Source organism: Anoplolepis gracilipes, chromosome 5 (assembly GCF_047496725.1).
Source record: "Anoplolepis gracilipes chromosome 5, ASM4749672v1, whole genome shotgun sequence".
NCBI lineage: Eukaryota > Metazoa > Arthropoda > Insecta > Hymenoptera > Formicidae > Anoplolepis > Anoplolepis gracilipes.
Genome location: NC_132974.1, coordinates 10,772,588 through 10,799,586, shown reverse-complemented (window position 1 = coordinate 10,799,586; position 26,999 = coordinate 10,772,588). Strand labels below are relative to the sequence as shown.

General features: G+C 37.3%; 1 protein-coding gene across 4 annotated transcripts in view; it reads right to left on the bottom strand.

Moving 5' to 3' along the window:
- LOC140665638 (kin of IRRE-like protein 1) overlaps nt 1-26,999 on the bottom strand; it is a 366,422-nt gene that overhangs the window by 14,831 nt on the left and 324,592 nt on the right. For all 4 annotated transcript variants that reach the window (XM_072891964.1, XM_072891961.1, XM_072891963.1 and 1 more), the window contains exons 8-12: nt 25,595-25,739; nt 21,849-21,979; nt 9,526-9,685; nt 4,794-5,093; nt 1,689-2,009 (exon numbers count right to left, since the gene is read on the bottom strand). In XM_072891964.1, the coding sequence (XP_072748065.1) occupies nt 1,689-2,009; nt 4,794-5,093; nt 9,526-9,685; nt 21,849-21,979; nt 25,595-25,739 (1,057 nt within the window). The remainder of the gene's footprint in view (nt 1-1,688; nt 2,010-4,793; nt 5,094-9,525; nt 9,686-21,848; nt 21,980-25,594; nt 25,740-26,999) is intronic.

Below are 26,999 nucleotides of genomic sequence, written 5' to 3'. Positions count from 1 at the left end.
AAAAGTCACGCGAAACACGCGAAACACGCGAAACACGCGGACGTCGCTCGCATCGAGCAGCAAATTGATCGACGCTGCGATAACCGTAAATTACTTTACTGACAATTGATTTGTCCGGTACTCGTTTTATCTCGGACCACGGTAATGTTTACGGGAGGACGCACGTGCACGCAACACTGTTGCGTGCGTGTTGGCCGACGAATAGGTTCATTTGCTCGTGTTACAATGATACGCGTAATGTGACGCGCTCGTAACGTTTCGCCACGTGTTCTCATTGCGTTACCTCGTATATTTCTTGCGTGTCGGGGAGTGGAGGAAAAGCGTCCGTCTGCATTCATACTTTATCAAAGAGAATTTAATTTGTCGGTCGATTATTTTTGGATTTCGAGATTTGAAAAATTTGCTGTCAAAAGAATAATGCATCTTTCGATTTCAAAGTGTCAGTCAAATTCTAGAAAATCCTATTATATATACAACATATCCCAAAGTTAAACAATTAAATTTTGCAACTATAAAAAAAAATTTAAAAATTAGATTAAATTGACCCGAAAATGCTTTATCATCATGTTATATTAAAAAGCAAAATTTAATTTTCCATCTCAAAATGTTATATTTTTAGTTTCTAATACAAACTTGAGAGATTGAATTTAACATTCTACGAATTTTATATTTACCTTTCTTTAGCTCAAAGAATGTCAAACTTCAGTGAGTTTTTGTTGCAAATTAACTTTTATTATTTAACACACTCTTGATTTTCTACAGATAAAAATTGATCTATAATAAAAAATATAGCTAAAACAAATAAAAATCGTCAACTAATATTGTTATTAAATAGCGAGTCCGCTATTATCTTCATGTTATATATTTTTATTATAACTTTAATAAAGCGTTTTCAGACTCATGTTTATATAAGGTTTCGCCTACCCGTTAATAATAAATAAAAAATATATTTTTTGTACAATAAATATTGCTTTATAAAAAATTAATATTTACTCTGCGATATCAGTATCGCACACAGTATCGATTAAATTATATTTTACAGTTTGAAATAAAAATAAAATATACAATCGATACTCTTTAGTTAATTTCCGAGATAATTTCACCTGATAAGCAACACGATGTATATACGAACGTTTAATGGGGTGCGGTACGTTCGTCTCGTAACGTTGTCTCGAAAGCAGTGATCCGTCTTGCTTACCGCCCCACGTCGTTGACACCACCCACCATGAGAATCAGCCACTATCCGATTTACCCTCGAAAGACCCACCCCTACACCGGTGACCTTGCCGTCGATCCGTTTACTCGACCAGCATCTTTCGCTAATCTCTGAGCAATCGCGGATCTCTGCTAAATTGAGCAGGGTTGACTCCCTCCTCAACGATGCTTCTCGCGATTCGATCTCGTGTCGACTAGTAAGTGATAGACGATTTTTCATTCTCCTTCGAGATAGTTTAAGCATCAATGTTTTTATTCTCGAGCAAAAATAAATAATAAAAGTTGAAAATACCCCATAAAAAAATTATATTTACGCGTTTACGATTTTATTAAGGCTACGTTGACTTCTTCGATAAGTGAAATATGTCGCTTTTGTGTCGAAAATAATAAAAACATTTCGTGCCTTTAATTTTACTTATTAAAGTGTAAATGTACGAATTAAATTTACTGATAAAGTTTAAAATTGTACTCACCGGTGCGTTTTTCGGCATCGCGATAAGTGACCTCGCTGAGGGTGACAGGTTGACTTCGACCCTTGGCATTGACTGCGTAAACTGCCACGTGGACCCCGGCCTCGACCGAGGCTTCCAGCCCGGCGAGGGCGAAGGTTGGCTCGTCCGAGTTGGAAACGTTGTAGAGAGGTTGGCTGCTGGTGAGGAAATCGACGTCTCCGTGATAGACCTCCAGGACAAATTTCTGCGGAAGACCGCCGTCGTATCCCGGCACGCATTTCACCTCCACGCTAGTGTATGTCTGGTTGGCCAAGGTGCAGTTGCGCACGGGAAACGGTTTTCCTGTAAAAAGAATGATTATTTATGAAGAAGGAGATGGATCATGAATTATGCGACTTGTTGTCTCTCCAATTCCAAGATGAAACTTGGATGGAAAGAGGCTACGAGAGATGTTTTCTCTCTCCTCTCTTTCTTTCACTAAATCTTTTTCAACGACACGCATGAACCGCACTTCCCTACTGTGACATTTCCGGGATTTTTTGTACGCGTTTTCGAAAGAATGGCTCCACAGGTTAGCTCGGGAGAGCGAGACCACCGTCCGTCGTTCTCTCGGAAATCAAGCCCGGTATGCGAGTGAAAAATTCTCGCGTGTCTAGGAACAGCAAGAGATTTAGTGTACCAGGATAGTAATGGACGTAGAGATATTTCATTCTCTTTTTCTTCTCACCCTCCCCTCTCGCCTGAGTTATCATGACACGACTCGAGTCCCCGCGAACTCTTCGCTATCGGAATCTTGCCTTCGTCAAGAGCGTTTTTCCAAAATCAATTTTTGTCGTTAGAATCATAGCAGCTCGCTATCTTTTCATTTTCGTCGGTCGATCGATATCTTTCTTATCGCGTTCTTATCTTTCGCGTTTCGATTCCGCAAGGAACCGTCCTTGTCGCTGTCTCTCGATATTCCTCGTTTTATCCACAAGATGCTCGCGATTTTATTTCTTTCACGTTAATCACAAAGTTGTCATTGTCGTCGTCGTCGTCGTTCTCTTCGTTATGACTTGCGGATCTACGGGACGTATATTGAATCTCGACAATGTCTCGTTTGTACTTTATGTACGCTTGTTCTCTCTTTCGTCCGTCTCTTTTGCCCTTTCACCTCTCTTATGTACTTTACACGTAGCGCGGACTTCATTCTCCGCAAGAAAACAGTTGTAGCGTTTGTGCTTGTAAAGGGTCCTTCAGCTGGGATAGAGACAAATTCAAATTAGTTTTGTAAGCAAAGAAGACAGTTAAGTTTGTCAAATTGCATGACTCGCGAAACGACATGTTTTTCTTGTATATGATATTTCTCTTTCCACGTCTCATCTAAAAATCAGTGCACGAACCAAAACATGTGGTAATGTAAGCAAAATTATACAGACCACATAGTTTTGTATTCAATTCATAAGAGGAAATGGGTTATAATAAATTTGATTCAGAAAAAACCATGTTCTTTTTTTTATAAGCCATAGAGTTATACGTTTGGTCTATTCTTGACATTATGAATATTTTCTTTAAATTCGCGATTTATTTCTCAAGATATATATACATATATATATATATATATATTGATCTTTTACTCTCTTTTACCTGTCGTAATTTTTTCTAGAGCGACATATCTGCATGTTTACATATTTGTAGATCGGAGTGCCAATTATATTTGTTCGATACGCGTAACAAGTAACGTCTTACATGATTCTCGATTCTATCGCGAAAAATTCTGTCCCGGAAATCCCGTTTCTTTACCGTTCCATCATGCTTCAACAAGCGTATTCCTTGCCGAAATGCTTTGCGGAATGGTAACCGACATCAATAACGTCACGGAGGAGGGGAGAACGGAGAGGGTACAAAAATAATTTCATGCCATCGAGTTTACGGATCGTTGGCATTGGCGGAACACCGCGACAGAGGGAAAGAGGGAAAGAGCGAAAGAGAGAGGGGAAGAGAGGGAGAGAGAGACCCTCGATACGAGGCGAGGGAGCGTGGTTGATACGTGCGAATGACAAGGACGGAAGATTTTATTTTTGAGGGGAGAGGGTGTGCACACATACGCGCACACACACACACACACACACACACACACACACACACACACACACACACACACACACACACACACACACACACACACACACACACACACACACACACACACACACACACAACGCGCATACGTAGGTGTCGCTAACACTCGACGTATTCGTCAACGTCAATACGTTCTCGGCCCGATCGGCCATGTCAACGTCACTGTCGATCACCTATGGACGGCGGATGAGAGGGGAGGAGAGGAAAAAAAAAAGGGAAAACGAGAAAACGCGAAAAAATTCGCCTAGGGATTAATGCCGATTTAACGCTCGATGATTGGTCGCTTCGCCATTGTACTCACGGCTGGATGATTCGCGGGCAAACTGCTCTCGCGTTCTTTTCCCCAGAGGCCTTATAAAAACAGTGGAGATTTTACACATTTTAATCGTCGCCGTTTTTGCGCGATTCGTCTACATGTATAATTCGTGTGATTAAAAATTTACTCACTTCAATGCAAAATTTATTATGTTTTTTGAATTCGTGTATTATTTCGCGAGTATCAAATATTTAAACGTCGATATTTAAAGATTGCATCTTATATCTGAATCATCTATTTTTATATATATATATATTTTTTTTTTCTTTTCTTAAACATTCTGGTATTTCGACAATTTTAAACAAATATGTCGACTCTGTAATCCAATTATGCATAACTCAATAGTGCTCGTATTCCTTCCAACGTAAATGGCAGTTTTAAATATTTATCGATTGCATATCGGACGCTTCCTTCGCTTTTAATCATCGAGATGCTCGTGGGCAAATAAAAATACAAAAAATAAAACAAATAATCTTCGACTATTTCTGGATTTCAATTAGTTTTTTCCTGCATTCTTCTTTTAACGACATTTACAGAGCTAATAAAAACTATATTAAACCAAAAAGACATACTGATCGATTAATAAGAGGTTTGCCATGTCAAGATATCGTACTCGATGATGAAACGCGATTCCGGAAGCAGTTCATCCATAAAATGAACATTGTACATAGTTTATTGTACACACTCACCGGCTGCTACCAGCTGGAATAGACACGGCCTGGATTGGGTACCGACAATATTGTCCGCCCAGCACGAGAGGGTACCATAATCCAGCTCGGTGGACGGCGTGTATCTCAGCACGCTGACGCCGCTCGACTTCTCCATGGAGAACCTACCAGGTGCTACTTCCAGGGTCTCGCCGCTGTTGTTGAATTTCCACCGGAAATTGTGCGCCGGCGGATCGGCCTCGACCCTACAGGCGATGTCGAGCGACTCGCCTCTCGACGCGCCGACCACTATGATCCGGTCTTCCTTGCACACCGGCGCGACTGTAAGCAGAATTATCGATTTATTACGTGGCACACGAGAGGAGAGCGAGAGACGGTCCTCTTCCGCCGAGCGTCTCGAAGCCTTTGACGGCGCTGGAATTTATCGCAGGATTCACGGAATTTATGGCAATTAATCGAGATCTTTGAGAAATTTTCGAAGAGCTAACGTCTTCAAATTTTACGGATCAGGTAAAAGAGGGATCTTTATATATTTGATCATTTAATTCCGGAAAATACGATGAAAAACTGCCACATAATGATAAAAATGGATTTAAATTAAATATCAAATGTTTCTTTTTCTCTGTCTTAAAAAGAGTAAGATTTTAGGGTTTTAATCGCTGTACTTTTTCAAAAAATAAGTAGCTGCTTCACTCCGCATTTTTAACAAAGAAAAATGAAAACAAAAATTTATTATTATTATTATTACGTGTTTAATTCTATTAATATTAGCGTAATTAACAAATAAATTAGCTTAGCTCCGACTTTAGCGATTCCAGTCGCCACACTTTGCGAAAAAAAAAGTATTACGAATGAATTACGCGTTTTTTAATATCAAGAATAATTTAGCGTTTCCAACGTATTATTTTATGTCATTCTAGGAATATCGAAAAAAAATCAGATAAAGGAGAGAAGACCTCTTCGAGGGTAAAAAAACCGCGAGATAAAGCGAATTGCAAAGCGAGCGAGGAGATTCGGCCACCGTCTCCGCGTTATCTGTAAACAAACGGAAGATTCCTCTCACTTTTGACGATATGCCAATGATGACCCACATATCGCGGCTGCATCAGAGAACACACAAATGACAGCGATATCGTACAGACGATTTTTCCGACACGCCTCGACGTTTTATCACGAAGAGAGAAAGAGAGAGAGAGAGAGGAGTAGCGTGTAACCGAAGGTGGTATCGTTTTATCAACACGAGAGTTATGCAAAAAAGGTCTACTGTCTCTCTTTCTCTCTCTCTCTCTCTCCTGCCTTCGTCTTCCCTCGCAGCGATATATATCTGCGTTCCAATTTATCTGCGTTTATCTCCGTCTCTCTTTGTCTCCATTCGTCTTTTCGCCTCCAAAGAGCGCGGGGGAGAGAAAGGGGGGACGTTGTACGCGCGTTTTATCGTGTAACGCTGAACGAGACGTTTCTCGAGTAAAATTGATATTATATGCGACAATCGGAACAAAGATCAAAATGCTGATATTATAATGCAATTCGTGCGACCGGCGGAAAATATATAAAACGAATATAAATCCGGATTGTGAAAAGCTTGTAGGTATATCTGTGATATTCAACCGGCCAGGTTGAAAGTATTCGTTATTAAACTTGCGGATCTCGCGCTTTTAGTATATCGCTTTTATTGCAGACTTTTCAGCTTTATTACGTTCATAATTATCGTGCATTTCCTATTGTAACTCGATTGCGCAAGACAAGCAATTGATATTAATTTTTCGATGATAACCGTAATGCAGCATTCCACGATGGTTGAAGCTTTTTAACGATTTGATATTAAATTCAAACACCGGCAGAGAATTTAAACGTCGTGTATATTTAAGCGTTATTGAACTTATTGTTCTTCTCGCTGCGATATTTTCAATTGCCTCATATTTGAGCTTTGATCATGGCTTTTTAGCTCCGACGCAAGTGGACGTGATATAAATGCGGCGTCGAGAGTTTTACGATATAAAAGTAAACGCGCGCCATACATAATGTATTTTATTTACAATGTGTAAATAAAAATACAGTACACGAAGATTTGTGCGATATCCGCGTTAAACTTAATTAAAATTGTACTCTACATATACTTCACTGCACACCCATTTATAAATAATAAAAAAATAAAAGTATTAAGTTATAACACGCGTCAGTAATCGTAAATAGTAGGAAAATGATGATTGATTCTACTGATGGGTGTACAATAATTGAAATTGCTGTTAACTCGAAAAGAAAAAAATGTTACTTGTATGTTTATTCTATATTATATTATAAAGATCTCATTCAGAAAATGTAAATTTTTTTAATACTAAATAAAATAAATATGTCATAAAAATGTCATATATTAAATTATATATACAATTATATGTCACGTTTATAGGCTCTCTGGCTATACAATAAAATTGTACAATGAATTGAATGATTTAAAATTAATAATAAATCGTATTGAGAGAGAAAAAGGGAAATACGATACTGTGTAACTACAGCACGATTTCAATTAAGTGAAATTTAATTAACATTTATGCATCAAAAAGTAACAAAACGATTTGGTTATAGCCATTAATTAATATCGTTCAATTTTATATCTCCGGGCGTGTATAATATTCGATTACCAAGTAAATCGCTAAAATCGGTATGCTTTTATGTTTGACAGAGAATTTGGACAATATTTTTATCTTAATTGATAACGTAGACTATCAACTTTATGAAAAAATCTACAAATATAAGTTGAAGCAATTTTATTAAAAGAAAGCAAATTATATAATTTTATTACAGATTAGTTGAAAATAATTGGGTATTTTTTCCATGTAAGGAAAGTATTTTATATAAGTAAGAAAAATATAATAAAAAATAAAAAATATTAACGATAATATCCAAATTGTTATTCTTGCAAAATAGAAAATTTGACGATAAATTGTCAAGAATTTTTTTTCTCTGTACAAATTTTTTTGATATATCATATACGTGTATTTTGCAATGATAGAATAAACAAATATGTATCGAATGGTTTTTGTCACATCTCCTTTAAACTCACTCTGTATTTGTGTCCCGATCGCTCTAAATTCTATTATATTACGATAGTGTCGATAGCATAAACCAAACGTTATTTCCTCTTTCCAAACACAACGCTATGTAATATATCCAAGAAAATAAACCACCACGAAACAATCCCCGATTTCGATTCCTTCAGAGTGCATACTCGCGACATGGTCGCTTATGCGAGACTATTTCCTCTATCTTTACCAAGTCGTCAGGATAGTTAAATACATATTGACGATCGCGCTTGTCTGCGGAATTGGAACTCGTGCAAGTGTCTTGCCTTCATATTAAATGTTTCTTGCGTGCCGATTATTTTAAGACGATCTTATCGAAATCAAATCGAGCTCGCTTCACTAATCGTCGAGTTAAATTTTTACAAAAGTCATAAAAATAAATTCAGTGTACCTATTTTGATCTGTCAAAAAATTATTAAATCTCATTTTAATATATTAACAGGAAAAAACATTTTCACAATTTTTAAATCTCAGCAGCATGGATTCTTGCGAAGATTTCAGAAAAACTTTTTCAAACTAGCGGCAGCGCTTCGACGTAATTTTCAAACTGAAATTCGGATTTTCTCAAATATCTCGCAAATTGTGCGTTCTACAGGAGAAATGTGCCAGTCCTTCCATGCTTCTCTCTCCCGTCGAGAAGCTCCTTTGCTCGCACGAGAAAAGTACCGCTTTGATAATTCGTACGCTGGAGCGAGAACCGCGCACAAGTCCCGCTTTATTCCTAGGTATCCTAGAGAGTACGCTACGAATCACTTCTTTCACGAAACTCAGAGGTATCTTTCGCGCCGACAGTCGACCATAACCCGGGAATTGGGTTTAAAAAATGTAGCTGGCACTAAGGACTTTTGAAATATTCATACCAAATGTGATTCCTAGGATGTACGCGGTACCTGAGTTAATATATGTATATATATACATATATTTATATATATATATATATATACACTTGTCGAGGTGGGTAGACATGATCGCGTTAATTAATCGGTCGAAAATAGAAATTAATCAATGTCGCTATCGAACGAAAGATTCTCGAGCACAAGATATTTTATATTTTTTCACTATTCTAATTTTCTCACTGCATCACTCTTTTCCAAAGGCTCTATATTTTGTCGAGAATAATTTACAACCGTTCTCTGTGTAAAATGAAACGTTCTCTAGTATCTTATTAATTTTAAATCATCAATAATTTGTCTTCAGTTTCTAGTTCTAAATATTCAAACATTTCTTCAAATGTTAATTTTTAAAATATTAAAATGTTATTTCTATATTCACATTATATTATATTTATTACATTTTTATATTTTTCATCCCTCTCTCTTTTCTGTTAAATTCAATGAATAAAAATGTCACTGATAAAAGCAGTGACAAGAAAATCAGTGACTGTTTCACTAATCTATACAATGTATATTTCGCTGAAAAATCAGCTACTGTCACTGATTCTTCTCAGTGAGATTTCACTGTTTCCAGTGCTATATTTATAACTAAAGTTACTCATCAATGATAATGTATTAATTCCAATTTAAAAGGAAATATATCATATTTTTTCTTATATTTCATACAAGTCTACAATCGATTCACTTGTAATCATTTCATATGGTTATTCGTTAAAGAATTTTTATTTTTTCCGTTTTAATAAATAAATAAATAAATAAATAAATATATAGTTTACTTACATTTAACACGAAAGTGCAGCGGCTCGCTGCGTGTCTCGTTCAGGTCATTCGTTGCCGCGCAGACGTAACGACCGGCGCTGCTTCTTGTCACGCTTTGCAAGACGAGGCTCTGATTCGACCAGATGATCCTTGCCGACGTGTTATGCGCCAGGATTTGATTCTGCAAAGAGAAAGAGAAAAGTTTCGGATAAATTCGACTTTTACGATGAAAGCACGGAACGCGTATACGATCTCTAGACTACAGCAGTAAAATAAAAAAGGCGTATGTATTTATCAGACAGCTGTCTAAGAGAGAAGCAGCAACTTTGTTTTTCCCGCGAGAGAACTTGTCCTTCCGCGAGATCAAGCGCGCGATTTCATTTCTCGTTACTTTTTAATTTCACGATAAATTAGAGATAAGCGCGACCGCAGCGATGTCTTCTTGTCTGTTACGACCTTTCGTTATCGTGTCATTTCTTCTTTTTTTTTCTTTCCTTCTCCGAGAAATGTCACCACCGAATACTTTTACAACCGCGAGAGAGACAAAGAGAGGAAGTATCTTGCAAGAGATTACGAAGGAGCATATATACATACTTATAATACTACCGCACATACAATATAACACTGTTACAACTTGAACAAGTTAACGAGTCGTATTCGTATAACGAGGGTCATCAAGAGTCTCCGCGCGCACGAAAAGGACTATTACTGTTTGCATGTCTCTGTCTTGTACACTCGAAGGTATATCACTGCTATTCGAGATCATAGCCATCGCAAATTTTCCGTTGTATAGTAGAGAGAGAGAAAATAAAAATTAATAAGAAAGACTTCCTCTTCTTCCATTATATCTTCCAAATCGTTCATAACTTTACTCTTTCACTGAATTAAATATTGAGGATCGCCAAATTGGAACAGAAGACAAATCCACTCTGCATTTTCGTGAAGGGAAAATTAAATTCCATTTTGTCAGAAAAATATATATTGTACAGAGGCAAATAAATATATATTATATAAAGATAATGTACCGAGGGTACAACGAAATATCGTATAAACAGTTTGTACAGTCGCGAAAGGAGCCACCGCATGGTTTACATGTCGCCATAACAAATCTGTCAGTTTAATTAACTACGAAAGGGTGAGCAGCATATTATGTCTTACTCTGTCCCTTGTTTTCGCGACAAAATGAGAGGCGGGACAAATGCTAGTGCTAATATCGTACTCTGCTGAAACTTGCAACCGGGAACGAACTCGCGTAGTGGAACAGCCGCACGTCAGGGCCAACAAGTAGCTAGAGTCGGCGCATACACCGGCGTCGTTTGCCGTTGCCAAATGCAGGCCGAACCGCTTAATCAGGCGAGAGGCAGGCCAGGGCCTTCGAAAGTTCCGCGACCGCCTTCTACTACCTAATTTACGGGCTAGTTGTGAAATTCGCGCGCGCCCAACGTGTTAATTATAAAGTTGATTATCAAAAAATATTATTAAAATGGTCATTGCATTATCGAGTTACTCGAATTTCAATAATAAAAGTGTTTCATTTTCTATAACATTTTTTTTTCAATATATATATATACATATCCCAGAGTTTACATAAAATATGAACCTAGGATCTAAAAGTATGAAAGAAATCCTTTAGAGATATATACTTTAGATATCTAAAAGACTTTGAAGTATTTTAAAGATAGAATTTTATTATTAAATTATAATAAATAGACTAACACAAAATATTTCAATTATCTTTCTAATAAAAAACATAAAAATTCTAAAACAATTATAAATTGCATTTAGATTGTCTTAAATACGGAAATAAGTGCCCTATATAGATATAATTCTGAAGAAAAGTTTATTTAAAAAATAACTCAAAAAGAGGAAGCACTCTGGACTCATATTCATAATTTTTTTCTTTCTCGGTAAGTAGAATCTGCTTCTTGGCCATTTATTTCTAAAACACTATTATATATATATATACACACACACACACACACACACACACACATACAAAGCAAGATTTAAGAAAGAGTTTTATTTCATTTTACTTCCTTCTCTTATCTCTTTACTCTGTTAAAATACACTGTAAAAGTTCGATATGCGGAAGAAAGGAACGAAAGAAGCGCAAGATTATAAAAAGAATATCTCGCAGAATCTCGCCTGTCATAGTGCATTACGTAAAAAGCTATAGGTCCTGCCTATTTAATCAGAGAAGAAACGACAGTCGAACGTCTTTGTCTCGCCGGCAAACATTTTCTCTCGACCAGTAAAAGTCCCTTAAGTTTTTCACTCTTTTCCCGCCCCCCCTTCGCACCCTCCCCCTCCTCCCTTACCTTCTCTGCCATTTCGTTTTCATACCTCTTACCTCACTACCGTTTCCTCCATTACACCGGCGGACCCTCTTTTCTCTCGTTCCGCCAGAATCCGCTTGCCGAAGATAATTCGAAATCGATTTGAAACGAGGCCATTTGAATCTCGGAGAAGTTGGGATGGGGTATATAAGCGAGAGGAGGAAGGGAGAGTTCAGAGATTTCTTCTTCCACTTCTCCGTCTATTCCGTCGGGACGTTTCTTTCCCGCGGATGTCGCCCAATGGGGGTAGATTTATTCAATTGTTTTATAATCTCGGCAGCTCGACACGATGACGCTCGCGTTGTGGCGTCGTCCTGTCGAAATTCCACCGTTTATCGTACTTTTCGCACGCTCAATTTCACAATATTGGCGAGGAAATATATATTTAATGAATTGCACGATTAATTGATACATCCACAAAAGTTGCTCCCTCTTTTAACGAAACGACGAACACGCGTGCAATTCGAGAGTTACTCTTTCCTCCTTGTTTTTAAATTTAATCAGAAATAATTTCAATTAAAAAAAATATATATGGATTTAAAACGCTTGGAGGAACAAATTAGATCTCTTTTCTCATATTTCTGCTTTGTAATGTATAAACTGTGCTCTACAAAGCATTAAATTAAAACTATTAAATAAAATATCAGAGAGGATAATAGGCATAGATAGGTAATAGACATTTCAGGCACTTAACCACTCATATCGTGATCATGTGAATTGAGCGTGTGAGTTGATATATATGGGAGTTTTTTTTTGCACGATTAAATTTATTCTCTACGATATGCGAGAGATGTTTTTTTTCATATAAAACGTAATAAAAAAAAAGGGAGGACTCACAAAAAAACTCAATGAACGGACGGATGGTGTTTGCAGCCATTAGCGCGGTAACTCAATTAAACTGCATTGTAATCTATGTAACCAACCGTCCATGTGGTCGAGTCTGGGAGGTTTAGCGCGCTTTAGCATAGGTTAAGCTCCGGTTAAACCCTGAGGTTTATCTTCGATTTACTTGCGGCGAAGAGACGAAGCTTGGAAAGGACTCGTTAAACGTTGTATCTCGTTAAGACCGGTGGAGGAATTTTTGAGGGGCAGCGTTCCCTTCTTTCTGCGTGTCTCATTGAAATTTTACATCCAATAATCTTAGAAAATAATCCTGACATTACTGTAATGCTATAACTTATAATCTACAGCTCATGTATTGCTAATTGTAAGAATTTCCTTATGCAGTTAAATATATACTATACTGTACATATACATGTATAATTTATGTTACAATTAATATTTTAATATGAATAATGAAATTAATATTTATTTATGTATATCAATTTATATTATATACTTATATATTAATTAAATAAATTTATTTATATATGTATATCTGTCTTTTCTTTTAAATTCGAGGATATGATAATTGACAAATTACATATTTTTACGTGTAAAAGAAATTTGTAAAAATTCTTTTCGTTAAAAATAATCTAAAGGAAGAAAAATAGAAGAAGAAGAAATTTTCTCTGTATTTCTTGTCGATTATTTGACCTCTATTTAAGTATTTGTTCATCGTATTGGATTATTAAACTTTTTTTTCGATATTTTTAACGGTTGAAAAATTGTTGTTCCTTATTTTTTTAAAAATATAAAACTGTTCGATCCTATCACGCTTTATTTCATATCGCTTACGTCAAGCGAGAATTTATCGAAGCTTATCGGTCAAAATCAGCATCAAAGACACTCTACGATGGAGATTTTCCCGCATGCTGATCGATATCGCGGCGGCTTACACGTATGGTCCCGTTGCGTACTCTCGCTTCGGTAGAGATAGCGAAGTTTAAAGTTTCCTTTCGCGATTCGAATCCCCTAGCCTCCACCTTTCCGTTCCCACGAGTCGGGATTCCGTTCTTTCGTCGTTTCCGTCCGCGTTTCTCCGTCGTCGTCCCCGACGAGGCGGAATGGAGAGTATCGTCCTGTGTAGTCAGCCCCTGACTTTCGTTTATCTTTTCTTGCGACCGAGCCATTCTGCGAAGAGCCACCATCCGTCCTGCGCGCCTCCTTCTACTTGTCCAATCTACTTTTCCTCCGCTTACTGTACTTGTATTTGTTCGCGTAAGTAGATTCGCGCTAGTAATTTTGTTCCAATTTAACTTAGTTCGCGATTATTCGTATTTTCGTTCGAAACGGTAATGGAAGTATTGAAGACTCGGGGAAATAGAAACGAAATCGTAGATATCACTATTAAAAAAAAATACGTGATTCGAATTTATTGATGCTTAAAAGCTTAATCATCACAAAACATAGCGACGATATTCGCAAAATATATATATATATATATATATATATATATATATACATTAGAAAATTCAAATTTTTTAAATTAAGATACGCATTAAATTTGATAAATTCTTTCTATAATATGGTAGACACACATTATACAACGATTAAATTTTTCCGAGCGAAAATCGCGTACTTTATCCAATCATGCGAGACATTTTGGACTCAACGTTATTAAATTTAATTTCGTTACACAGCACTGCAATGAACGCAACAGGGACCCTTTGATCAGTCAGTCCCAAAATTAGAAGCGGAGAGAGAAAGAGATAGAGAGCTAGAGAGAGAGAGAGAGAGAGAGAGAGAGAGAGAGAGAGAGAGAGAGAGAGAACACTGCGCTTCCAATAATTAGGTTTCATAGGGTTTGCTCCGTAAATGAAGATCAACTAACTTCCCCATTGTGTCCATTCTCCCCTCCCCTCGAGCGTAGACAGCTGACACCCTTCCACCTATCGACAAGCCTAATTGCATCGCTGGCCTAAAGGAAATGCCGTCACTAACGGCTAATGATACTCGTCCCTGTTCGTCTTGATATCTTCCTTCAGACCATCTTTCAAAAGACATCGTTAACGACGCGTCTTAAGTAAAGTCAGTCGCGTAATAATTATGTAATGGTACATACATGTTTGTGTGTGCGGTCGCATTGTTCGAAATTATTTTAGTTTTCAAACGGCTATAGGCAAAATGATATGATCGTATATCACTTATCCAGGGACTATTCCTTTCACGCTCTTTTCTCACATGGAACTCTCGTGTGAATCGATAACAGGACATTCCGCCCGCGACATTCGATTTCGAAGAATGCGCCAAAGACGACCCTCGTTGGTCCACGAAATCTCGGGACGTACCAACCGGACGATCTATCCGTTCAATTTCATCGCCTCTATCGGATCTATCGAATTTCTTCGCGCCCCTCAGACGAAAATCGCCTCCCATAGGAATGTCCGCTCGGTTTTGAACACAGGAACCATCACAGGAGGATTCTGTGCGGTCGCATGTGAGATCCTCTTAGTGCTTCGCTCTTTCGTCGAACGCAAAAGGAGCAAGCTTGAAGGGAAAGAAAGGGCCTCTCAGGACTGAGGAAAGGGGAGGGATCGTTCATTCCGGTCAGACGGCGGACTGATTCTTTGAAAAATTGCCAACAAGCCGCGGCCATACTTCCTTCCCCTTTCTCTTTAACCCTTCCTTCCTTCCTCCTTTTGCTTCGCCTCCTCTTGGCAGACCGCTACCCCTCAAAGCATCAGGGATCTTTTTATTCCGCTTATTTTTCACCGCAAGACGGTCAGAAGGTTCTTTCCTCTTTCACAGGAACGCGACCATTCCTTCGATCTCTGCTCGTCCGATATATTCCACCGGAACTATAATAATTTCGTAAATTTCGATGCAATCGACACACGCGAGCCTGTTGCGTGAACACGGTTGACAGCCGGGCACTTGTTTGTCGAAGTCGTTTGCATTTTGGTTTTAGCACAGTAGTGCAATAGCAATCCCGATTGTACGCATAGAATTGCATACGTATAGATATGTTGTTATCGAATATTCGTAGCGCGTTGTCGATTTTATTACAGCGGAAGTCGCGTGGTGTCGAGTCGATCAATTATGATATCACGCGGATCGTATCGTTTTCGACTAGCTTTCACGAAATATTTTCTGCGCAGAGAACAAAATTCCCATTATATATAAAACATTTATTTTCAAATATATTTGTATTTTCTTTTTCTTTTCAGCTATTTATTTTCTGTTTATTTCATTATCCATGTAACTATTCATGTAATTGGTTTATCAAAAGGATTTCTCTCGCTTCTAATAAATTAATAAATAAATAAATGTAAATAATAACATTTTATGCTGCAAAAATATATCTCAGTATCTAAATAAACAACATGTTTGCAGTTATACGGCTGGTCCAATAAATATATTAAATATTCTATATAAATATGTTTATTTTCGAATAAGAGAGATATTAATATTTTTTTGAAAACAGGGTATTCAATGTTCATTCCATTCAAGAATAAATGCGCTTTACATATACATATATATGATACTTATAGCGTAAATATTTTTGGTATTCTTAAATAAAGCTCAAATCATATAACAATAAATTGAGCGTATCAAATTCCATTTCCGCCAGAAGCATGATTATTAAAATCAATAATATTCGGATTTGTAGTCCATGTTTTCAGCGGAACAAGTTGAGATACGACGAAAAAGTAGTTTCAAACAGCTGTTCGGAAAGTTGTCGACTATCGCGCTCTTTTTAGAAGGCACCAGGTAAAGACCGTAGGTGACTACTACGCGATCGGTTATCGCTCTTGATTCCCCGCCGACTCGTCTTATCTCTCTCGACGAAAAATTGCGAGATCGAAATCGTAACGGAACGAATCCGCACCCCTCCTTTCTCTCCCCCTTCGTGTCCCGTTTCGAGGAGTCGCTCTTAGAGGGAATTCCGACGCGCCTCGATCGCGATGGTAGTGAAATTGATTGATGTACGACCCGCCGAATTCGACGTTAGCATCCACTTCCTTGGAACCATCGACCCACATACACACACACACACACACACACACACACACACAAATATATCTTTCGATCCCTCCGCGCTTTCGCACTCCGTTGCATTAAGATCCAAACTCGTCGAACTGGATCCCTCGCGTGAGAGGGAAATGCATTCGGTCGATTTGCAGTGAGAAAGCCGTTATCCTCGGCGCGCCCGTGCGATCCAATCGGTGTACAAAAGCCATGACGTCGATATGAGTAGCATGGAGTACATGGAGTAGCAGCGAAGTGACATAGAGCCTCTCGAGTTTGATCGATATCGCCATTTTTGCATTGGTAAGATTCATTGCTGATATTCATATAATATAAAGCATAGAAAAATGTTTCGTTTTCAATCGTTTTACAGATCCAAGACATTTTAATGCCTTGGACTGCTTTGGATTCTGTCGTAAGAAATTATGTTTTCATGTATTAATTTTCAATTATCTTTTCGAGACTTTTTGTATAGGAATAATTGTATAAATTCGAGCGAGTCAAACTGTCTTTTAATAAGGAAATGAAAAGGGGGAAGGTTGAGATAAATTCTCAATCTTTCTGCGTGTCCGTAAGGGACAACGGTATTAATGGAGGTCCTTCCGGCAGTCCGTTCGGTCAGTCCACTCTGCGAGAAAAGATGAAGAGTTGAGGGAATCCTTTCAGGCTCTCTCTTTCCTTCGTCCAAATCCGGGCCGGCCGATTGGCTCGTCGATGCTGCAGGTACAGAACTTCTCTATTGTCCCGGTGAACGATAGAACCGACTTAATCACTGCACTCCATTATGTCGGCCACCTCACATTTCTTTTTCCGCCTTCTCGATTTCTTCCTCCTTTTCTTCTTATTCTTTTCTCCCTTCTTCCTTCTTATTCTTCATTTCTTTCTCTTTCTGAATCTTTTTTTTTGCGATCCCTCTCTCTCTCTCTCTCTCTCTCTCTCCTCTTCCTTGCCCTTCGCTCGTTCATGATTCTTTCTCCTTCTTTACGATTGCCACTCAAAAGGTTACTGCTGCTGGGGCAACCCGAAATGCTTTTCTAAGACCCGAGTGGCGCCGAACCCGATTGCTAGCTCGGGATTGATTGGCAGATAGAACGTGCCAACGGCCCTTGTAATTCCTAGGCAAACCTTTCCGGATGAATAAGAGGGACCAGAGCGCTGTCGAGTGAAACGTTTCTGGTGTACCGAGCGCGAACGTGAAAACTCACCCCAATGACACGCCTAAAGGTGAGAGTGTTCGAGAATTGACCGATAACGTGAAATCAATGGGAAGGGTAAAATAAGAAAATCGATCAACGATATATTGCGTCCATTACAACGCTTGACCTTATTTCCCGTCGTTCTTACATAATATAGCAAAGAGCATATAGGGTAAACTCGGGTAAGATCGGCATAGTTTTTTAAAGTGCAAAAAACATACTTTTATTTTTATTATTTTTTAATAGCGTTTGGCATATTATCTTCACTGAAGTTTAAATTACATAATATTATTGAAATTAAAAGGAAAATATTTAATAGAAATTTTATATTATCGAAATAGTACAACATAAGCATGGGCCATCTTACCCAACTTTTAAGGAAAAGATGGCCATAATATTTATAAAAAAATAGTGAAAACGAAAATAAAAATTATAGGTCATATAACAATTTACTGTAATTTATTCGACGTTATAACAGTTTTTAATGGACAAATGAAAAACTTTGCAGGTAGTCAAAAGTAAAAATATGATATAAGATTCACAATATCGTTATTTCGAATAATGTATGCACATAAACTACTGTAAATATCGATTATCTTTGATAATGACTAAAAAAGCGCACCATGTAGCGATACCCCTAGTTTACCCTAACTTCTCATTTAAAAAAAAAAAGATACATAATTTTTTATTTAAAAAAATCGTTTCAAGAGTAGTATATTTTCTTCTATCATATCAGGTCGACAAATCAACTTGGATGCTCATTACTTAAATTGCTCCAAAAAGTATCCGCCTTTCGTTACGGAACTTCGATAAAATCGTTGGGGAATTCCGGCTGCGGTGATCGCGGATAGTTTTTTAAAATCTACTTTTTCACCGATAACGGCGCGAATCGAGTTCAGTTGGGTAATCCGTCCGTCGTTTAAAGGCACGTACAAAGACCACGAGAGGAGCTTAGTGAGCCAGAAGAGCGAATCGTTTTGCTCGTGAGCGAAGAGCTCGACTCGGAAGGCTATCCACGAGCGAGGAAACGAAGTCGCGCGGAAGGGAAAGTCGGGAGGGAGGGGGGGGGAGGGGAAAGGAGGAGAAAAGGGACGGGGTCGACACTGCGTGATAGTCGGATGCTCTCCCTCCGGAATGAAGTCGGATCATATTTTTAAGATGCAATTTCGAGGGAAATCTCTTACGCGGTAGCAGCTGCTGCCCGCCCACCGTTAGCCCGTTTCCTGCAGCCCTTCGCGACGTATATCCTACGTCGAAAGGTCGCCGTAGCGACAAAACGAAAAGACGAAAAGAAGCGAGGAGAAAGGGGGATGAGCCAGGTTAAAGTGAGCGACGGAACACGAGAGGGATATGAGGCCGGGTTGATCCCGGAAAAGTCTAATGCATCGGGATATGTCGCCGCGTAGTCCCTACGGAGATTCCCGGTTAACTAATGGTAATATAATTATGTCGCATAAATATTTCGCAATCTTTCGTCAGGTATTGGATTGATACTTTGAAAAGTCGAAGGGAGTGCGCGCCATTTCTCTCTTGAAAATTCAAGAACATATAACGAAAAATTATTTTAAAAAATAAAACAATTATTAGCAGATTTAAAAAATGTCAAGTAACTTAAAATAAGCAAAAAAGAAGAAACGTTGTAGAAAATAGGGAAATTATGATCATTCCAGAGTTTATATATAATTTCTGGAACTTATTAATTATTATTGCTCATAAAATATTTATACAATTATTCTAAACGATGGAAAGGTGTCTCTTGAAATTCTATTATGTTGCGTGTGATAAAATCGCGAACACGTTATTGGGAGATTCTGAGGAAAATAACTATTTAATCGTACCATTCTGCAACTTAAATTACATCTACGAATTCAACCCTATTCAGATCACCGTCGACTTGTATACTTCGTTTGTCGTCAACATGCAATAAAATAATAACTTTTGCAAAGTTTGCACAGAACTGTTCGAAGGGGAAGATGTCCTTATATTGTTTGAGAGAGTTTAACGCAAAAGTTAAGAGAAGCCCTCAACGTCGGGGGAAGATTAATGCGCAGCCGTTCGTAATCGCGTAACCGACCGCGTTTGGGAGAGATTGAACTTTGCTCGGGTGTATAATCGAATTCTACATTTCGTTAACGCGTCTGCGGATCGTCGTCGGCGGATTCGCGGAAATTATCGTGATACGACATGTCGGAAAATTATCAATGCACGGCCATTCGTAATCGTCGCGTCGTATCGCGTGTACGCGCGATTCCGCAGCCCTGGTGACGATTAGAATTCAGGAAGTGCGCGTCTATGGCTGCCACCGATACACGGTGCCGAAGTTTGTCGCTGATAGTCTCTCTCGTCCCGAATACGCCTTGGGAGCGTTTCCTTTAACTTCCGACTCCGTTGCAATTGCCGTGCACTAAGGTAAGGTAGGTAAGTATATACACAATGCGCAATGGTAGAGTAGCGTTTCGAAATTCAAGTAGCGGCGTTACCTAGAATAAGCAGCCAGACAGTCTCGGGAGGCAACTATCTCGTATGAGCTGGGTCTGACTAACATTGGTTACGTCTTGATACCTCGCTTTATGTCGGTACCACTCTTTTTATTTTTATTTTTTTTTTTTTTTTACAGATACAACGAGAAGGCAAATAGTTTCCACAAATCGCATTCAATCTAGTATGGTTGACCGGATTTTATATTTTAATATTATTCGAAATTTATAATTCGCAAAATTGTTTTTCATTGATTATACAATTTGACAAAAAATAACTTTCTTTCAGATGAAAGAAAATAATTATTTTCTGTAACTTTTTTCACTTTAAATATAGTTAAATTTTGAGAAATTTTTTATTAAAGTTGAAAAAATGTTTTTAATGTATTGTATTATGTTACAGCTATAATATGTGACGTTATTAAAGAAATTGCAATCAAAATTAAATTAGTTTTGTTGGGACTATTGTTAAGACTTCAAAGAAAATTTTGTTGATTATGATTAATAAGTTTTTGTTAATAAAACATAAAATCTATTGTAAAAAAATATGAATTAAATGATTTAAAATCTATCAAACGTACATTAATTTCTGGGTATATATATAAATTTTTACGGCGATTTTTTATTTGACATTTGCCATATTGATTTTGATTGATTTTAAATTTGTCAATTTTAACATCAGATTTGCATTCAATAGCTTAAAAAATCCTCCAATTTGAATAAACGAAACTAAAAACTATTTAATAAATTTTCAATATTTGCAACTTTTCCGCAATAAATTCTATATTTAATAATAAATATTTTATTAATCATAACCGATACAACAAATACCTTTTAAGGGATAAAAGTTCTAACAACTCACTTAACTTTAATAATAATAAAACTTTTCCGATACGTCACCGTAGTTATAATTTGATAAAATTATAAAATACATTTAAATAATCCATTTTCGTAACCTTTCAGAACTAATTGTACAACATAATGGAGCAATTTAAAAATTGAAATGACAGTACCAAAAAGAGAAATAATGATTCTCCTTCTTATATCTTTTTTATTGATTTGTATTACTTTAAAAAAATTGATGACGTAATAAGAATATATAAATTCATAATATGTTGAATTATTGAACAAAAAACTGTAAAATTGTCGAGAAAATTTCTGCGATAGAAATTTTCGTTACAAGAATAAGTCTGTATTGACGCGAGATTGCATCGATGCCTTTCTTCTCACGCGTCGCCTGACGGTAGCTCATATAATATGCAAATAAAGGATTTAAAGTTCCACTATTAATGTTCGATATGTACGAAACGTTACACATATCGATGAAATCGTTATGAGAATCTTTTCGTATAATAATATCATTGCGTGAGATTTACATAATATAATATATATATATATATATATATATATATCATATAAACGTGCATTTTTAAAATCACACTGCATAAAAAAAGATATGAGAAGTAATATTTAAAAATAATTACGTCATGTATCCAGACAAGCTTAGACCAGGGAGGATTGGCTCTAATGTGGCACTCGAAGTACACGTCATCTCCTTCTTTAATGTCTTCTGGGCTTAAGGTCGATCCGAGGTTTAACGATACTATCGGCGGATCTGTAAGCATAAAACATTAAAATCTTTCTACATTATATCAGTTGACGACATTTTAAAATTACATTTTAAAATTACATACATTTTGCTATATCGATTTATCTCTCTCTCTCTCTCTCTCTCTCTCTCTCTATCTTTTAATTTTTTATCATTTATTAAAATATACAAGAATAGTATTATAATTTTATTAAAAAATGAAATAGGAATAATATTATTATTGTATTATTAATACTTTTTACAATAATATTATTAAAAGATAATAATATATATTATAATTTTATTAGAAAATAGAGAATAAAATAAAAACAGATAAATGAGAACGATAAACTTTGCTTACTCGGATATTTTGTGGTAAGTTATACGTAAGTAGTGTCGTAAATACCGCGATAAAAGCGGCCATAATCGCCATTTTCATTACCGGACTCGGAGCGCAATATCTCGATTTCTGTCGATATAGTTACGTCCATGGCATAATCTTCAGCCTCCATTAGCGTCAATATTTTTCCTGCCGTGGGACTCTCAATAATATCTCGTACCCGTTTCCGTAGTAGCTCGTAGATGTTAGCTGAGCTACGAATAGCTCTCAACGATCGAGCCTTTTATTTGCTTCTCGTATCTGACGTTTACTGCGTACACATTAGTTTAATCATACCCTCCGATCCTTCTCTCTCTCTTTCTCTCTTTTTTCAGTTTTTTTTCCATCTACTTTCCTGACATATCTCCTTACAGAACCTTATCGTTCATCACAATAAATTCCCCGTCTTTCTAATTTGACTGCTTCTTTTTCTGAGATCACATTGTTCGCGCGAAATAGTATTAATTAGCTTGATCACGTCGGTTCATCTCTCGGTCTTATCGTCAACCCTTCCGAACTTAACCCTACCGTGGTGATCTACCGTCCGATAGTCTGTCGGACACATTCCCTTTGTAAATCACGGCAAAGTTCGTTAATATGAAAAAAGGTCGGAAGAAGAAATTACTCCAAAAAAAGGACTTGATTTTCCCTTTCGTTTTATCTGACGGATCGATAAAGGCGAGTGGAACGACGGTGACGAGGGGTCGACATTCTACGTCTTAGGTAAGTGGCGCAATTTCGGATCTCGTACAACGGTCAACGTAATCGAATACGTGACACGACATCATTTCCCGTATTCTGCAGTTTTTCTCGTTTCGCGAAACCCGCGTCCACGCTCTCCTTACGTACATTTCCCAGGATTTTGCCGACTATATTTTTGCCGGACGTGCAGGTGCGACCGGACAGATGAGAACGAACGATAAACCGTAACCGTACCGGAATCGAGAAATTTATCGCTGCCGAAGTAACGCACGCGCCTCTGGAAAATTGAAAAAAATATCCGAGCGTGGCTCTCGCTTTTTCCCGTTATTTATACGTATTATACAATTAAAATGAACATACGACTGCCTCGTACGAACCGTAAGAGAGACGATCTTTATTCTATCAAAGCTCACTTTTCTCTGTGCGCGTGTGTCGACGTTTGCGGATATAAATTTGCATCGTTATGTCAGCGTACAGCCGTTTTCTTTAAAAACATTCGGTTCACTGTGCCTGCACTGCTGACCCATTTTTTTAAAAGAAAGCGCAAAAAGTAATTGCAAAGCTGAGCAAATTAAATTAAAAATTAATAATTAGGACAATTTAATTTGCCAAACATAATAAAAATGTAGATTAATTTTTTAAGAAAAATAGCTACGCTAAATTCTTTTTACTTTTTTCCCCGGTAAATCGACTATTATAACTCAACATTTGTAATCATTAAGGCGCTATTACTCCACTGCAACATTAGAGATGCTGCGAGAGATTTCCCTGGCGTAGATTAAAGACGGATGATGTTCGAGCGCGAAAACTTTGGAGATTACGAAATCGTCGACGAGCAGTGTGTTGAACGTTTAAACCGTTTTATCGCGAGAGCGAGCGAGGTGACGGTTTGTTTGCGATTCAAAAGGACCCGTTTGCACGTTTAAAGTTTACCTTATACCCGCATGATGATAGCATGATAGTAAAAACGTTATTACTTTTTCAAGCTATATATTAAAAGACAAAAACGAACTTTTTATGACTTCAACAAAATTTAAAATCGCCGTCTAAGTATTATCGTAGATCGCATTGTACTGTGACTGACAATGAGTTAAAATGAGTCTAATGAAGTACCATAAAATAATCTTTGAAAGATGTAATATCATTTGTGCCATCATTTTCCGAAGCCATCAAATATGAAACGTTCGCGTTAATAATTCTTAAAATGATAGACAAAAATGCAATATCATCAGTTATTTCAACTTTTCAGTTTGTTGTCTCATTTCTTTTTAATTTTTCGCTGGCGGATTTTCAAACTGTTTTATAAAATTCATGCAATAATGGAAACAAATATTTCACGTGCGCAGAATTAGAAAGAAAAATATCGTTTATATTTACTTTAAAAATATTTTTTTAATTATTATATACAGATATTATTTTCCGAGGAAAAAAATGTTAAATATAATACAAAAAATTGAAACCCAATATACAATTTTATTATGAAATATATAAAAGCAAATTTTGCTACGGAGGTCAAAATTGACCCGAGATCCGCCGAGCTCGCGGCTGTCACGTCGTTCACTGTTCGAGGGTTAATATGCGCCAAGAAGCGTGCCATAACTCTCGATATAAGTCGAACGTAAAGTTTTTACGAGGCCGGATGAGCGTGGCTGTGCGTGATAAATTTCACAGACGTTTTCGTAAAATCGGCGGCGCGCGATGTCGCGCCTGACACACTCACACACACGCACGTCATCACGTACAACATCATTTTCCTTTTATTCGGCGCTTACACGCTCGCGCAAAAGCCTCTGCGCTACGGTTGTAATAATCATATGCGGTTGAATGCGCTGCATTTAGCGATTCTAAAATCTCAGAAATTGTGGTAATCGGAAAAGGCAAAGGTAAAAAAAAATGTCGAATCTCATAATCAAAAAAGCTACATGGCTGAAAATGCAGGTAACATCGCTAGTAATCGCGGATAAATTATAATTACAACACATTAACGATTCCATTTATTCTTGTCAACTTTCACTATTTTATATGCGTTTGTTTTTTTTTTTTTTTTTTTTTTTTCCAGTACAGTTTTTTATGACAATCTCGAGATCGAGAGTTTTGACGAACGTATTTGACGCTCGGCGTTGAATTCCGATTCTAATTTATGGAAAATCTCGCGGAGATCCTTTTATTGACGTTGTAAAAAGGGGGAAAAAGTGCGCGCTCCGGGATACAAAAGGAAAGGGCCGTGCCAAAGGAAATATACGCGGATGAAAAGATGCTCGTAAAGTCGGCCGATTCGGCGGGATTCGAATGAAGATGAGAAGATGGTGTTTATCAGGCAATTTCTTTTCTTTTCCTTTCGTTTTACGACGTGCGCGCGCGTGCGATTTACAGAAACGGATAAAGCCGAAAGAAAGAGAGAAAGTGAGAACGCCTCTGACGATCGATAAACATGGTAACGTACCATTCGTCATGTTGTCGTATTCGATTTACCGCGATCAGTTTCGCGATCTGTCGGTCGTGAGCGAGTTTACGGTCCGCGAGAAATTGGAACGTTAAGGAAAAATGTAACGTGTACTCACACACGACGTCGATCTTCCAGGACTTCTCGACGTAGAGTCCGGTCACGTTTGGATTCTCCGCCCGGCAGGTGATAGATTTCCCATGATCCTCCACACCCGGCTCGAACTCCACCGTGCTGACGGTTCGATTCTCCGATCTTTCCTCCTGCGGACCATACCAGGTGAAATCGTGAAATTATCTTTCTTATCTATTACGCCGATTTATTCCTTCCATAAATCGTGCGGATACAATGATGACACTTTACAACGTGCAATTTGCTGTAAATCGATTTTATAAGTGAGCAAATTACGAAAATAAAATAATATGATATCGGGTATGTTGCGCTGGTAATAAAATTAAAAAATTAAAGAAATTTAACCAGTCTTGAGAGAGCTCCTTTCCAAACCGCTGTTATATTCGCTCGCTGCATCTGTCCTATCATTGCTATTGTGTATCTGTCTGTGAAACTTTTTGTTTACCACGCTACAGTCAATGCAAACAGCAAATTCAAACAGTTGAGGTCGGAACACTTATGTGAGAAACACTCCGACTCGAGATAGACGATGTTGAATTAGCAAGCGCGTTAGTATGGAGTATGTGCGTTTTCGCTCAGGCGGAAGTCCTAGTTGCCAACTGCTATATTCTATTAGGAACTAGAAATGCGCCGCCCGAGTCGATCTCTTGAAAACGCGCGTTTCGTAATTTCTCGCGACGGAAAGTCATTCACATCGCGCGACTTAACGTGATGAGGAAGCGAGTGCGTATCGATCAGCTTCACGCGTGGCATGAATTGATTAATATTCTTGTAGAAAATTGGTACATTGGTAAAAAAAATATTTTTTATTCAGAATATTCTTTTTATTCTATTGTACATTTTTAATATAAAGCTTAAATCATTGAAAAAATTTTTAGAGGTGCATCAGAAGCGATAAAATTAGGCACACTGTTAAATTACAATATAATCGATTATTCAAATAAAGAATCAAAATCTGAAAAAGGACATACTTTTATATGAAATTAGCTTTTTGGTAGGAAAATGAATATTTTTTATTCAAAATATTTTTATACATTTTATTCTATAATTTTAATATAAAGTTTAAGTCATTGAAAATAAAACTTTAGCGGTATGTCAGAAGCGATAAAATTAGACAAACTGCTAAACAATTTATCTCGATTATTAAAATGAAGAACAAAAATCTCAAGAATAGCATAGTTCTGTTCACGTAATTACGTTAATTGCGTTTAATCGATATTCATTATTTATCGTAAATTACGATCCGATAAGTGACTTAATTTTAATATTTAATTTTGCACTTAGCATCTGAATTCAAAGCATCCAATTCGCTGCCGCACGCACTCTCATTCAATCATTTGCGTCTCTAGAATGTCTGTTATTTGCGTTAACCCACTTGAATTTGCGTTTAG